The sequence below is a fragment of the Rhinoraja longicauda genome, chromosome 26 (assembly GCF_053455715.1).
Source record: "Rhinoraja longicauda isolate Sanriku21f chromosome 26, sRhiLon1.1, whole genome shotgun sequence".
Classification (NCBI taxonomy): Eukaryota; Metazoa; Chordata; class Chondrichthyes; order Rajiformes; family Arhynchobatidae; genus Rhinoraja; species Rhinoraja longicauda.
Window position 1 is genome coordinate 15,127,469 of NC_135978.1, and position 16,681 is coordinate 15,144,149.

A 16,681-nucleotide genomic window follows, 5' to 3' on the forward strand; every position below is an offset into this window, starting at 1 on the left:
CCTTTTCCATGACAGTATCCATGCAACTTTAATCTTACTCCTTACCACAAGGGACCCTTGCTGGTGAGTCAGTGTGCAGGCTTAACAGATGTTCCTCCCCCCAACTCCCCACACCTCTGATGTAACTCCAGCGTACACTACAATAAGCAGCACAGATGGGAGGTTAAAGTTTCTCCTTGAAGGAAAAGCCATCTGAAGTGAATATTATCCTGAACTTTATGCTGTGTGAGCAGAACAGCTGTCACTGAATTCAATGAACTGATTGTTGCCAATAAATTCAGGAGTCCTAGACCAGCGACATGTGTAATAAATTACCTTCAATTACTGAGTGAGAGCAATTATATATTGTTTGAGGGCCACATTTACTGGCCAGGGCACAGTCACACATGTGAGTACAAAGGAATTGGATAACTTTGTCAGATAAATGCAACTGATTCCAGCCACGACGAAAGTTGCTTGCTTCGGCTTACTGGAAGGGTTAATGCGAAATGAGGCTGGGAAATGTTAAAGCACTGCCTAATGTGGGCCTTGGTCTAAACTTCCTGTCTCCTGCTGAATTTACCAAACCAGCACCTGCCTCCTCTCAGTGAGTTAATGATTGGATCTGGATAGGGTTCAGGGGATGATGAATGGTGTTGGTGCAGGCAAGGAAGAGAAGGGGCTATGTGGGTGTATGTGGTGGGGAGGAGAGAGGAAGAAAGTGGATGAGTTTGGAGAGGGAGAAAGTAAGGGAACAAAATTGTGGGGGAAGAAAGGAAGGGATCAAGATTGGGAGGGGACTGGGGTGGTAGAGGGGTTGTGGAGGACAGGGGTTGGCAGGGTGAGAGGATTGTGGTTGGGAATGAGGAGGAAAATCGTGAGTGGACGGGGGATGTGGTGGGTGTTGGGGGCAAGAGGGCTGTTTGGGGTGAGAGAAATGGGAAGGGGATGAGATTACAAAGAGGGGAGGAGTGATAAGGATGGGGTATGTTGCAAGGGGAGCAAGAAACAATCTGGTGAGGGGATGGGAAAGGGACAGATGGAATAGGTCGGGGCAGTTGTGAGGGGCAGGAAGTGACTGGGTGAGGGTGGAGGTGGTGGAAGAGAATGTGATAGGGGATGGGGTAGATGGTGGAGGTGGGGGGAGGGTAAGGCGGTGAGGGGAGGGGTAGATAGTGGAGGGGGATGTAAGAGGGAGGGGAGTGGATGCTGGAGTGAAGTGGATGGGATAGATGGAGAGAGGGAATGGGTAAGTGGTGGAGTGGAAGGGGTAGATGGTGGTGGGGAGGGAGTGGATGGGATGGGGAGGAAGTGGATGGGATGGGGAGGGAGTGGATGGGGAGGGGAGGGAGGGGATTGGTTGAGTGGTTGTGGGAGGAGATGGGATGGGTGATTGAGGGGAGGAGGGGGATGGGCTGGGTGGTTGAGAGGAGGGAAGGATGTGATGGGGAAGGTGGTTGAAGGAAGGAGCAGATGGTAGGCAGTTGAGGGGAGTGATGACGAGAATGAGGTGGGTAGTTGAGGGGAATGAGAGGGTGGGATGGGGTAGGTGGTGGAGGGATGGGACGGGTGGGTAGTTGAGGGGGAAGGAGTGGGGAGTTGATGGGGTGGATGTGTAGGGTGGATGGTGAAGGGGGAAGGGTGGGATGGTGGGAATGTTATGTTGGGTTGCTGGCAATGTGGTGTGGTTACCCGTGTGGATGCCAGGCGATGGTGGCACAGTGGGCTTGTCGGAGCTGTATGGGGCAGTGGTGAGTGTTGTGTAATTTAAAAGTATGAACGTGGAATGAATGAACTACGTGGATGAGAAGGTCTTCATTTCAACAGCATGCCTGGTTCAATAGTTGCAGCTTTTTGTTGGCCTATTTGTTATGCAGGCAAAATTGCCAGATTGTTCCCTTCCCCCAGCATATTTTGTTTGTAAGGTTGAACAAGTTCCAAAATGACGCAAGGCAGAAGAATCTGAAAAGGAAATGGCTCACTTTTGTGGAATCTTGGGCTCTTGATATAAGATTACAGCCCAGCACTGAACAGGCTTCTTTTGGTGTTTGAGTCTTGGTGTTGGGAACTTGCTCCTAAATGCATTCTGTTGGAAATCATTAAGAACGAGTTGTGAAGCGCAGTCGAACACCATGATGCAAAGATTTATCAACATGCATTTTGCGAAAGGTAGGTTGTTGATCATGGGTTTACCCACTGGGGGCAGAACTGAGCCTTTACGGAGTAAAGGAAGGGGAGAGGGGATTGTAACGCCTGGCGTACAGAGTGTATATATAAATGAACCTGGTGTATAAATGAACGGTGGCTTGGGCTATGCTGAGCTTTGTCGAGCTTGTGATACTGACATTGGATTGAGCAGGAATCCATGTAGAGATCCCCACTCCGGTCATTTTCCAGTGATTGCTGGCGAAGGGTAAACTTTAGTTTGAAGATACAGCGTGGCCCACAGTGACCCATCGATCAAACGTTCACATCGATTTTATGTAATCCCACTTTCTCACCCACTGCCTGCACACGAGGGGCAATTGTCAGAGGGCCAGTTAAGCTACAAACCTGCCTGTCTTTTGGGATGAGGGGGGAATCTGGAGGAAATCCACGTGGCCACAAGGAGAGAACGTGCAAACTCCACACAGACAGCAGCTGAGGTCAGGGTCGAGGCCATGTCTCTGGCACAGTGAGACTGTGGTTCCAGCAGTTGCCCCACTATGCTGCCCAGTGTAGAGGATTGCTCTGTGTGCGAGTTCATGTTTCTTCAACACTGCTGTTAGAATGATGGACCAGAACCCATAGAGCTGTTGCTGTTAAAATGAAATGGGATGATAACTGGAAGTGATGGGACAGAAGATGCCTTTCTGTAAATCAAATCGATACTCTTTTGCCAATGTTTGTGCGAGCTGGCTTGTTGTGAATTTGCCCTGGTCTCTGCAGCTCGGACTAGTGGGATGTTTTCCATTGTGGAGTAGGGAGGGGGGAATTGACCAAACAGATGCCACACTTATTGACACCATATGTTGCCCGGCAGGAAGTGAGCAAGAGATTTCCAATTAAACCAGGCACAGAGGCTGGCTTTGGGAAAATTTGAATCGGATCTGGTATTGTGGTAGAAACTGGGAACAGATTTGTGATAGAAACTGGGAACAGATTTGTGACTCCTCCAGAGAGGCGGAATTCAGAGGGGTGTTTACTGTGGCTACTCATTCCCCAAAATAATAATAACCAATTCAGTGGTTCTGACTCCTAGTAAGGTTGCCTTGGTTACTGACCTGTGAGGGTAGGTCTAAACTGCAGCCTCTTGCAATGCAAGGCTATTTTTAGAGACGTGCTCAGCATCCCAGACAGCTCGGCTGATGTGGTGGGTGTGTCTTGCTCAGTTGCTTTGCTACTGCTGCTGGACTGTCCCTTCCCTTCCCCCCCAATGAACCAAACGTCCAGAGCAGTCTTGCAGCGAGTGGTTTAAAAACACAGACATCACTGGGCAAGTGGGGGCCACAGGGGCTGTATCTGCCAGCAAGTTTCTGTGGTTGCTTGCGAGAGGGAGAGAGAGATGATGCGTGCTTCTGTGCGTGGCTGAGCTGACGAGAAGAGTTGCTAGTAGTCTGCCTGCCTGCCAAGCCAGTCACGGATCAGGAACCTCCTCCAGATGTGGAGACATAAGCTTGAGAACAAACCCTCCGTAGGTTCAGCAACGATGGACTGAGGGGCGAAACTGGCTGCAGTGTAAAAACGAGGAGCAGCAGAGAGGATGACTTTAATTAAAATAGAAGGCAAGCAGGATTTTGACAATTGACACTCTGCGACCCTGCTGGCTAATCTGTAACTCTTTATTTTCACTCTCCCTTCATTCGTGAACAGTTTTGCTTCCTTCCAATTAGCCGAGGTCAATCGGAGATCTAAAGAATGCTTTCACTGTCTGCTAACCCCTCAGAGGTCTTCACACAGAGAGCGGTGAGTCTGTGGAATTCTCTGCCACAGAAGGTAGTTGAGGCCAGTTCATTGGCTATATTTAAGAGGGAGTTAGATGTGGCCCTTGTGGCTAAAGGGATCAGGGGGTATGGAGAGAAGGCAGGTACAGGTTACTGAGCTGGATGATCAGCCATGATCATATTGAATGGCGGTGCAGGCTCGAAGGGCCGATTGGCCTACTCCTGCACCTATTTTCTATGTTTCTATGTAAGGTTCTGGGTGTCAACGTTCACTTCCTCCCCTCCTCCACTGCTAACTCAATGCCGGCAGTTCTTCGGTCTGCCCACCCTTTGCCTCTCGCATATTCCAATGCTGACAAAATGGTCTTGACTACCAACAAGGAGCATCACTCTGGAGGTAGACGCAAAAATGCTGGAGTAACTCAGCGGGTCAGGCAGCATCTCTGGAGAGAAGGAATGGGTGACGTTTCGGGTCGAGACTTTTCTCTAGAGTGAAGGAGCTTGAGATGTGACCCAATAGAGGTGCATGACATTTGGAGAGGTGTAGATAGCGTAAATAAGCTGTTTCCCTATGGTTGGTGTATCAAAAGAGGGCATCGATTTAAGATGAGAGGGAGGTGATTTAAAGTGCACCCGAGGAATACGTTTTTCAGGGAGTGGTTGGCTGTTATCTGGAATGTATTGCTAGATGAGATAGTGGTATCCGATACAATCACTACATTTAAGCAGCATTTAGACAGGCGTTAAATAAGCTAGTCACAAAATGATGTGGGTAAATGGGGTTGGTTTGGATGGATAAAAAATTCAGCATGCATGTGGTGGGCTGAAGTTTCTATAACTTACATCAGTTCTCCAGTATCTTTGGACTGTTTGGGCAAAGCCAGCGGGCTGTATTGTGCATTGTGACACTTCAGTTTTGGCAAAGCATTGCTTTTGAGAAGAACATGGTTTGGATCTCCTCCAGCTCCATTGATACCACTGCAGAAATGCAACATGCGTGGAATGTGGTTTTCACAGTGCTGCTGAAGGTTGCATTGGCACCGGTCTGGAATTTCACGAATTTCCCTCAACGCACCATGAGAAAATGTATTTCACGGCGGTGTTAATCCTTCTGCCTCAGTAAAACATTGACGTTACACAGACAGTAGTTCTTTAGTAGCTAATTTAGCAGCGTTACTGCTTTCAGAGAGCAGGCAGTGAGTGGGCTGTTAAATACCATTTGTCACATTGAGTGGGCTGGTATAGATCAACATTCAGCAGAAAGATTGTTCTAATTCCTATTCTACCTGTGCACATGCACACATGAAATGCAAATATGATGAACATTATTGGATTTCACATTCAACATACGATGAAAATGTTGGTAGATTTTCCTGTTCCATTCTGCAAGGGTCAAAAATTCGCTGTCCAAACATTTTATTTCACGTCTCATTTAATCTGAATATTTCAGAATTGGTGATTCTGTGACGTAAAAGCTGAATAGTAAAGGTGCTGTGACGAGGATTGTAATTAATGATACGTGAAGTAGTCCACTAGGATTGAAGGCATTTGTATCAATTGCTAACGAGCAGTTCTGGAGGCTGGTTCCTATCCTGAATATGGTGAGGAAATGCAAAGAAGCCCATCTATTGGCTGCAGCTGTGGGTGAATACTGGGGCCACCATGTAGCTTTACAACAGGTAGTCTCCTATCACTGGTCCACATGTGATCTATAGGGAGGAGATACTTTCTCAAGGGCTTCTGGTGAAAAGCAACAGTATGTGTCACTTCTCTTCGAAACGTATAAGATTATTAAGGGGTTGGACACGTTAGAGGCAGGAAACATGTTCCCAATGTTGGGGGAGTCCAGAACAAGGGGCCACAGTTTAAGAATAAGGGGTAGGCCATTTAGAACGGAGATGAGGAAAAACGTTTTCAGTCAGAGTTGTGAATCTGTGGAATTCTCTGCCTCAGAAGGCAGTGGAGGCCAATTCTCTGAATGCATTCAAGAGCAAGCTAGATAGAGCTCTAAAGGATAGCGGAGTCGGGGGGGGTATGAAGAGAAGGCAGGAACGGGGTACTGATTGAGAATGATCAGCCATGATCGCATTGAATGGCGGTGCTGGCTCGAAGGGCCTAATGACCTCCTCCTGCACCTATTGTCTATTGTCCCCACTCCCATCAGGCAAGAGGTACAGAAATTTGAAAACGCATATCTGGGTCCTCATCCTTCCTCTTCCAAAGTCCACGATCAGTTCCTTGGTCTTGCTGACATTGAGAGCCAGGTTGTTGTTGCTGGCACCATTTGGTCAGTCGACCGATCTCGCACCTATACTCTGGCTCATCACCATTTGTAATTCGTCCGACAACTGTGGTGTCGTCGGCGAACTTGAGGATGGAGTTGGCACTGTGTCTGGCTACACAGTCGTGAGTATAGAGTGAGTAGAGCAGAGGGCTGAGCACACAGCCTTGAGGTGCTCCCGTACCGATTGTTATTGAGGAAGAAGTGTTTTTGCCAATTCGAACAGACAGTGGTCTGTTGATGAGGAAGTCGATCCATTTGCAGAGAGATGCGCAGAGGCCCAGTTCCGTGAGCTTGATAACCAACTTGGAGGGGATGATGATATTGAACTGTAGTCTATAAACAAAGGCCTGACGTATGTGTTTTTATTGTCCAAGTGGTCCAGTGAAGTGGAGAGCCAGCAAGATGGCATCCTCTGTTGACCTGTTGTGGCCGTAGGCCAAATGACAATAGGTGCAGGAGTAGGCCATTCGGCCCTTCGAGCCAGCACTGCCATTCACTGTGATCATGGCTGATCATCCACAATCAGTACCCCGTTCCTGCCTTCTCCCCATATCCCTTGACTCCGTTATCTTTAAGAGCTCTATCTAACTCTTGAAAGCATTCAGAGAATCAGCCTCCACTGCCTTCTGAGGCAGGGTGGAGGTTCTTGTTGAGGTAGGAGTTGATGGAGGGGGTGATCAGATGCACGAGAGGTGTAAGGTCCAGTCAGCACGATGGTAAAGAGGTCAGTGGAATTGTTGGGCTTGGAGATCAGCAGCTGTGTTGGGTGGGAAGGTCGGAAGGAGGCAGATTCACTTGGTATGTGAAAGGAGAGGGTTCATAGGATAGATTAGTGGCTGGGTAACGGTTCAGGAAGATCTTGATGATGGTTGAGAGCTGGCTAGGCTGGAAGTTGGACAAGTGCAGGCAATGGGTTGGTACATTATTTTGAGGCCTGTTTTCTGTGATAGAATCTTTTCCATGGGGCGAACCCTCCTGTACATAATGCTGAAACTAGTCTCTCGAATACTAAGAGGCCTACCTCTGCAGGAGTGACGTGCAGGAGAGGCAGAGCGTAACTAAAAGTGTTTATTTTGCTTTTGTTCAATACCCATTCTCTGCAGTCTTAATAAAACGGCATCCCTTGGGTGAAACTAAATATAGTAAGGGATATTTTTTAATGCAACATTTAGTGCTGAAAATGCTGCCCAATTTTACTGGAACATGAAAAATTTAGAGGCTTAAAAATTAAAGAAAATATTGAAGTATGGCAGTTATAATTCTTTTTGCACTCTACATATTCTGGGAATTAAGTCCTTTATTTTTGTGATCCACCATATTTGGCAGACTGCTACATTGTCAGGTTGCTGTTTAGTACACGGTGTGATTTTTATAATGCAGTGTCTGTCCCAGGCACCTTGGCTTTTTGTTTTCTAGTCAATGTTGTTGCAGATTAACCAATGGTGGCTGTGTGACCATTGGCTTGTCTCTTGAAAACTGATGCATTCTGTCGTTCTTCCTGCTGTTTTCCTAGGCTCCCCCTTGCACAAGCAGGCCTCTGCCCCCACGACTGGTGAAAGATTGACATCAAAGAATGCCGAGATGGGAGATGACTGCATTGGGGATTTTGACATTGGAGACCGTATCTGGGTGAACGGTCTGAAGCCGGGCATCATACAGTTCCTTGGCGAGGCACAGTTTGCCCCCGGTAAATGGGCCGGCGTTGTCCTCGACGAGCCGGTGGGGAAGAATGACGGATCAGTCGGGGGCGTGCGGTACTTCGAGTGCGAGCCTTTGCAAGGTATTTTCACAAGACCCTCCAAGCTGGCACTGCACCCCTCGAGTGACGGGGGCGGGAGTGATGCACTCTCCGGCGAGTCCATTACGTTTCCAGTGCCAGCCTCGCATCACGGCACTGCCACCCCACCGCTCACTGCTCAGCGCATCAACTGCACCATTCCTCTGAGGGAAAGCATTTTGAACAACTCCATGAAGACTGGGAATGAGTCGGGATCAAACCTGTCCGACAGCGGATCTGTGAAGAAAGGGGACAAGGATCTGAGATGTGGGGATCGGGTCCTGGTAAGTTTTTCATTCTCTGCTTCAAAAGTGCTTTTTTGTCTGCAAAAGGAACTCTTCATATTGCCTTTAAACAATGGGCTCAATGACAGACGGATTGTGCCTAACGGGACAGTGCGGCAGTGTGTGGTACAATCACTTACAATGTCCCTGCTTCTCCAACGTTGGCTGGAGAAGCTCTCCACTTGTTCCGCTGCACAGATCTCCCCATCAAAAATCTGCAATTGCCTTATTGTAACGTCCGGGGGTCTCTGACGGTAACCCAACCTGGTGATTGTTCATGACTTTTAAATTTGGGGTTAGTGCATCGTTACAGAAAAAAAGCACAGCTCCAGCAATGTGCAAGCTTCCCTCCACCCAACCCATCTGTCACCTCTTTAACCTTCAGTTCATTTCCCATAACTAAAAGGTTAGATATTTTTAGTTGTAATCAATTCAATTTTCAATATCAATTTAAAATACTTTATTGGCATGATAAGATACATCATTATATTGCCAAAGTATAGAGCATAACATACATATTTAAAATGCATGAATATATAAAAACAAGTATACAATGCATGGGTCGATATGCCCCTGTACATATATATATATAAACATAGCACAAAAAGTAAGGAAATTTGTGTTTGGTAGATTATTTCTTTGTTGTAACAATGCTTCTTGGCAATAAATCTTATACCGTTGGAAAGCCTGTTTATTTCCCTTTTAAATGGTGCCACATTTGTAAGGAACATGCATTTGTGGGATGAGCAGCAGACCTGAGTATATGGGTTGCGCCCATGAAAAATTTGCCAAATCTTCTCTGCCAATGCCAAACAGCTTATTCTGCTGTTGCTATTGACTCTTGTTTTGAGCTTCTGGTACCCCCAGGTGCTGACAAGAATGGGATGCCATCCCACAACAGTGTGTGACCAGGCTGGTGACCAGCATGAGGAGGAGGTGCCAGGCTGTTATGGTTGTGTATGGTTCTTCCACACGCTACTGTGGCTCCTGTTTATTAAATGAATAAATTGTTAAATTGCCAATATGTCTTGTTTCTTCAGACTTCAATCATCCAATCCACCAAACAACACCGAACAAGAGTCAATGGCAGAATAAGCTGTTTGGCATTGGCAGAGAAGATTTGGCAAATTTTTCATGGGCGCAACCCATATACTCAGCTCTGCTGCTCATCCCACAAATGCATGTTCCTTACAAATGTGGCACCATTTAAAAGGGAAATAAACAGGCTTTCCAACGGTATAAGATTTATTGCCAAGAAGCATTGTTACAACAAAGAAATAATCTACCAAACACAAATTTCCTTACTTTTTGTGCTATGTTTATATATATATATATATTCACGCAATACATTGTTGTATCTGCTTGACCCGAGCCAGAATCACTGCTGATGTGTCCAGAATGTGCATTAATGGGTGTGGAGGGTTCACCAGCATCTAGCCACGTCTCTAGATCATGTGGTGCTCATCAGTTCACCTCCATGAGAGATGCCAAGGACACTGATAGTCTTAATGGATGATAATGGAAATGGTATTGACTTTTACTGGTGCCCGTTCTTTGTGGAGAGATTTGGTAGTGTTATTAGTCTAGTCACAGGTCTCCTGCGTTGCTTCAGGCAGGAATACCAATTGTGAATTTGAACATTTTTCTACAGTGAGAGTTCTATGAGCCGTTTATTTTTATTCCAACTTTGATTAACACCACCGGTAATTGTGATATCTGGAAGGTGTCCAGGATCTATAGCACCCCTATCCACAGGTCGCAGTTTATTTGGAGGTTGTAGTGTTTAATAGCCTGATCGTTTAAGGTTATTTTTAGTTTTAGTTTTGGAGATACAGCGTGGAAACAGGCCCCTTCGACCCACTGAGTCCGCACCGACCAACGATCCCCGCACATTAACACTATCCTACACACACTAGGGACAATGTACACATACACCAAGCCAATTAGCCGACATTAACAGTACGTCCTTGGATTGTGGGAGAAAACAGAAAATCTTGGACAAAACCCACGCGGTCACGGGGAGAACGTAAAACTCCGTACAGGCAGCACCCGTAGTCGGGATTGAACCCGGGTCTCTGGCGCTGCAACTTAACCGCCCAATCGTTGTTGGTGCCTGGGACTTTAGTGGTGCCAATATAAATTGTTGCTTAACATCCCATCCTTGCATGCTATCTCAGTTTTGTTGCCTGTAGACATGGGCTGAAAGGTTGTGAAAGGAGTTGAACATTGTGTAATGCTCATCAAACATGCTCTGCTCTGACCTATCATTGATAGGGGATTGAGAGATGGCGTTTTGGGTGAGGACTTCCTTCAAACTCTTTTGTCTGCGAATGCTTGTCTTGTCTCCAGTTGGGTCTTGTTGTGATTGAGTTTGGGGATGTTGGAGTTCCCTCTCACCATTACCTGTGTAATTACCCACCTCCTGCCCCAGCTGGATATGGTGCAACTGCAAAGCTTTGAATTGAATCATTGAGTCTTGCAGTTTGGAAATAGGCCCAACTTGCCCACACCGTCTAGCATCTTCCATCTATACTAGTCCCGCCTCCCTGTATTTGGCCCATATCCCTCTAAACCTGTCCTATCCATGTACCTGTCTAAATGTTTCTTAAACGTTGTCATAGTAATTGCCTCCTCCGGCAGCTCGTTCCATACACCTACTAACCTTTGTGTGAAAAAGTTACCCCTTGGGTTCCTATTAAATCTTTCCCCCCTCTCCTTAACCCTGTAGTATTATTTTGCTTTGTCCAACGCATGATGTTTTGTTTAACATGCAAGTTGCCTGGCATTGCAGCTTCACCTGGTTGTCATGGTAAGCGTGGAGGGCTCGCACAATGTCCTGTTACATTCTTCACTGAGTCACGCCTGATTTCTCCCAACCTGATATTAATGATGGTGTGAGGGATATGTGAGCCGTGCGGATACAGTTATGGTAACACACATTTAGGTTTAGATTTATTGTCACGTGTACAGAGCTACAATGAAAAGCTTTGTTTTGCACGCTATCCAGCCAGATAATACACCACATCAATACAAACTTAGTACAATAGGTAGAGCAAAGGGGAAGATACAGTGTGCAGAATATAGATCTCAGCATTGTCGTGCACCAGTTCTGTAGACAAGCAGCATTTCTTGTTGATCTACGGTTTCTCCTGTCATGAGTCTTTACTATTTAGCACATTTGCAGTGCTACATAAATCGATGGAGGATGTCCTCGGTGTGAAGATAGCACTTGGCCTCTCTGAGGACTGTGCTGTTGTGGCTTCAACCTGTGGTCCTGTGGACAGACGTGACTGCCACAAGCAGAAGGTAGACGTGACTACCACAAGCAGAAGGTAGACGTGACTACCACAAGCAGAAGCAGATCTGTAACTCAGCAGGTCAGGCAGCAACTCGGGAGAGAAGGAATGGGTGACGTTTCGGGTCGTGACCCTTCTTCAGACTGATGTCAGGGGGGCGGGACAAAGGAAGGATATAGGTGGAGACAGGAAGATAGAGGGAGATCTGGGAAGGAGGAGGGGAAGAGAGGGACAGAGGAACTATCTAAAGTTGGAGAAGTCGATGTTCATACCACTTTCCTGCCCTTCTACCACAAGCAGATTGATGAGGACGAGGTGAAGCAGATTGTGTTGGTTCATTTGCTATCTACCACAGATCCCGTCTGACAGAGCTTGCCCCTTCAGTATTTGGCCAGTTAGATCCCTCATCAAGTTGCTCTTGAATGAAGGATATTCAACTCCTCCATGCAAAGTGAATACTTTGTCCTTGCTAGGTTTGGTGCTTCTTCCGGGTGTTGCTCATCCTGAGACCACTGGCTTCTTGCCCTCGTTTGATCTGATGCCCTGGGATCTGGTGTCAAGGTCGAGGAGTCCAGTGGCTCTGCCCACCTGGGCTGTGTCAACACCTCCAGAGAGTCTGACCTGCCCGTGGTGGGCAAAAGGTAACGGAGATCATAACTGGGCATGAAAATCTGAAATCAAAAAACAACTGTAAGCACTCAGCGGGTTGGGCAGCATCTGTAGAAAGGGACGCCAAGTTTAGTTTTTCTTTAATTTAGTGATACAGCACGGAAACAGGCCCTTCAGCCCACTGAGTCCGCGCTGACCAGTGATCCCCACACATTAACACTATCCTACACATACTAAGGACAATTTTACACATACACTGAGCCAATTAACCTACGTACCTGTGCGCTAATTAAGCTACAAAACCTGTGTGTCTGGAGTGTTGGGGGAAATCGAAGATCTCGGAGAAAACCCACACTGTCACAGGGAGAACGTACAAACTCTGTACAGACAGCACCCGTAGTCGGGATCGAACCTGGGTCTCTGGCGCTGCAAGTGCTGTAAGGCAGCAATTCTACCTCTGCACCACAGTGCCGCCCTAATGTTAATGTTTCAAGTTGCAGACCCTTTATCAGAACAGGGAAGGAGAAGGATAGAAAAGGTTGTTGGCCGTCTCTGTAAGATATTATGCTGGAGATGTGGTGGGGTAGTGGTAGATTTGCTGCCTTGCAGTGTCAGAGACCCGGGTTCACTCCTGACTACGGATGCTGACTGTATGGTCTCCCTGTCACCTGCGTGGGTTTTCTCCAGGTGCTTCGGTTTCCTCTCACACTCGAGAGGTACAGGTTTGTAGGTTAATTGGCATTGTGTAAATTGTCTGTTGTGTGTGTGTGTGTGTATAAGGTACTGATTCTGGATGATCAGCCATGATCATAATTGAATGGCGGTGCTGGCTCGAAGGGCCAAATGGCCTACTCCTGCACCTGTTTTCTATGTTTCTATGGTACCTGCTAAGTGCAACCCTGTAGCATGCTAGTTCGTTATATGAAAAATAAACTGGTTGGTGCAGACTCGGTGGGCCAAACGGCCTGTTTCCACACTATCATTAAAGTTAAATAAATGACTCTTGGGCTGTTGCTGTAAACTACCCTTTGCCAAATGCTACCAGGATCCCTTTGTACATTACTGCCATTATTGGTAACGTTAGTTTTGCTGCAAAGTGGTTGGTGCCAGACAGGGTGCCGTGATCTCCTGGTTTGTCCGTCACAAGATGCAGCTTACCATGGATGAACTTGATACTGACCTTTCTCTTCAAAGTCAAGGTTTTTTTTTCATCAACAGAGCAGGTACTATTATAATACAGAGCAAATGACTATTTATTTCACTTTGCAACATCTGTGTTACCACAGCTAAAAAATTTAATGCTGTTGTCTGTTTTATTATAACTATTTCTAAAGACTTAAATTCTAACCATTTATAAAGGAGCTTGTTGAAAGCATTTGTTCCCGTGAAAACTGTTCAATGCGCTACTTTACTCTGATCTTAAATCCAATTGTCATTAAAAAGAATAATTATAAATGGCTCTGTAATCAACGTTTCCACATTCATGCTGGCATTATTTAAATTTGCTGTTGAGAAACAAGAACTAATTAGTAATAGCAGTGAATGGATTCAAGATTATGTGAGATCTGAATGGTATCCCTAGTCTGCATTCTAATTCCTTTGAGGAAAAACTGGCCTCTGACTCTTAGATTCAGCAATTAAACCATGTGGGTCTAAAGCAACACGTCTGCTAGCAAAGCACGTTTGTGCAGAATACTTCTTGTATTGTACAACATAATGTTCCCGGTCCTTTTAAAAAATAAAAAAAAACAACAGGAAGAACTACCACCATTAAGGCCATTTAGGACTGAGATAAGAAAAAAACTTTTTCACCCAGAGAGTTGTGAATCTGTGGAATTCTCTACCACAGAAGGCAGTGGAGGCCAATTCACTGGATGTTTTCAAGAGAGAGTTAGATTTAGCTCTTGGGGCTAACAGAATCAAGGGATATGGGGGAAAAAGCAGGAACGGGGTACTGATTCTGGATGATCAGCCATGATCATAATTGAATGGCGGTGCTGGCTCGAAGGGCCAAATGGCCTACTCCTGCACCTGTTTTCTATGTTTCTATGGTACCTGCTAAGTGCAACCCTGTAGCGTGCTAGTTCGTTATATGAAAAATAAACTGGATGCTGGAGATCTAAAATAAGAACAGAAAATGGTTGAAACACTCAGCAGGTCAGGTTGGATCTGTGGGAAGAGAAATAGATTTATTGTTTCAGGCAAAGGCCCTTCGTCAGAACAGATTTTGACCCAAAGTTTTAACTGAGAAATATAAATAGGGTAGATGGCCAGAGGTAGGAGAACTGCTGAGTAAATTTTTTTTTACAGAGTAGTTGGTATCAGGAATGAGTTCCCAGAAGACAATGTGGAGGCAGGAATGGTAACAACATTTACAAAGAGTCTTAACAGGTGCTTGAATGAACTGGACATAGAAGGATATGGAATTATGTGGGATTGGAATTGATAGGCATGATAGTCAGCATAGATATAGTGGTCTCTGTGCTGTACTTTTGTGTATTGCATTGAATTTGGTGTGGAATCAGAATCTTTGTATCATAACATCAAGAGTACCACAGAATATGGTAGAAATGCTCAACCGATCAGGCTTAACTGTGGGAAAAAGACATTGCATTAAGGCCATAGGGTCTTCAATCTGAAACAGTAACTAGAACATTTTCATTTGATTTAAACCATGACACCAATCGGCTTCTGAAGGTAGTGGGGGAAAATAACATAAATAATTTTAAGGAGATTAGACGGTGGTAACATGGCTCATGCTTCCGTCCCCATGCTGAAGACTTGTACTATTGCTGGAACACAAAAAAACCCTACAGATACTAAAACTTGAATTAAAACTGGAAAATAAAGGAAACTTTCAGCAGGTCGGGCAGCATCTGTGGAGATGAGAAGCTGGGTCAGCATTTTGCAACGAAGACGGGGATCAATAAATGCCAGCCGTGTCGGAAAAGCTCAGGGCCTGAGAATCAAAGTAAAACAAGACTCTGCCTTGAATGAAAAATGGTGAGGATTGAATAACGTCACCCTCCCCACCAGCTTGTCTGCCCAAGGGCGGATGAAAGGAGCAATGCGCAGTGACTTGGCTGCACAGATGTAGGCTGGGAGAATGAATGCTAGTGTCACCAGCCTACGCATTTCCTAACCTCAGTCCGGTCACTGGCAGATCCACCATAAATTGAGGCTTGGACAGCATGCTGTGCTTTCCGTTGCTGCTATCAGTGGCATTGTGAACAGTAGGGGATAAATATGTGATTTGTTGTTCACAATGTGAAATGTGTATGGTGCAAAAAGGGAGGGAAAAGCAGAAAGCCACAATTTAACCATTAATTTTATCTGATAACAAATGGACTTGCTAGATACAGACCTCCGGATGTGATGGAGTCGGTGGTGTCTAAATGGAAATCATAACATTACCAACTCGGGATTTAAACCCTTTTCAATGTGTATTTAACGGTCTGAGGGAATCCAGGTGCCAGGACAGCGTAGGTTTACTAGGTTAATTCCCGGAATGGCGGGACTATCATATGTTGATAGACTGGAGCGACTAGGCTTGTATACACTGGAATTTAGAAGGATGAGAGGAGATCTTATCGAAACATATAAGATTATTAAGGGGTTGGACACGTTAGAGGCAGGAAACATGTTCCCAATGTTGGGGGAGTCCAGAACAAGGAGCCACAGTTTAAGAATAAGGGGTAGGCCATTTAGAACTGAGATGAGGAAAAACTTTTTCAGTCAGAGAGTTGTGAATCTGGAATTCTCTGCCTCAGAAGGCAGTGGAGGCCAATTCTCCGAATGCATTCAAGAGAGAGCTGGATAGAGCTCTTAAGGATAGCGGAGTCAGGGGGTATGGGGAGAAGGCAGGAATGGGGTACTGATTGAGAATGATCAGCCATGATCACATTGAATGGTGGTGCTGGCTCGAAGGGCCGAATGGCCTCCTCCTGCACCTATTGTCTATTGTCTATTGACATGAGACAGTAAAACGGACAGTGTTGCGGAGTGATAATAACTCATCTCGGGGATTAAGCAAAGAGGAAACTTGAGAGAAAGTTGAATATTTGGACCTGGGAAAAGACAACTTTGGAGCATATCCTGCAGTTTAAAAAAAAATTTTAAAAAATACTCATTCCACAGAAGTGCTTTGAATCTCATTGAACGTACGTGCAAAGAGTTTGGGTTCGGGTGTTACATGCTGCCCTCTTCAAATTCCTTCCTCGTTCTCCCCGACCAGCCACCTCCCCCCACCCCTGCCTGCCCCCACCTTGCACGCCAGATCACTTTCTGTTTCTCTCCTCCCTCCTGCCGCGGGTTTGACCTCTGACAAGCAGCGCCTGACAGCCTTCCCAGCAGGAAGACCAATTCCATTAACTGCAATTGCAGATGATATGCTGGGAAGCGATGCCGGATAAATTATTTATCGGGCCGCACTCAAACCGTAAGGTGCAATCTATTTTATGATTAATTTTCAATTGCAGCTTTGAGACAAAGGTATAAGATAAAGAGCAAATGCAAAGATGGGCTGTTGA

General features: G+C 45.9%; 1 protein-coding gene across 3 annotated transcripts in view; it reads left to right on the top strand.

Annotated features, from left to right (window-relative positions):
• clip2 (CAP-GLY domain containing linker protein 2) overlaps window positions 1–16,681 on the top strand; it is a 107,622-nt gene that overhangs the window by 26,305 nt on the left and 64,636 nt on the right. For all 3 annotated transcript variants that reach the window (XM_078422475.1, XM_078422474.1, XM_078422477.1), the window contains one exon: window positions 7,700–8,247. In XM_078422475.1, the coding sequence (XP_078278601.1) occupies window positions 7,700–8,247 (548 nt within the window). The remainder of the gene's footprint in view (window positions 1–7,699; window positions 8,248–16,681) is intronic.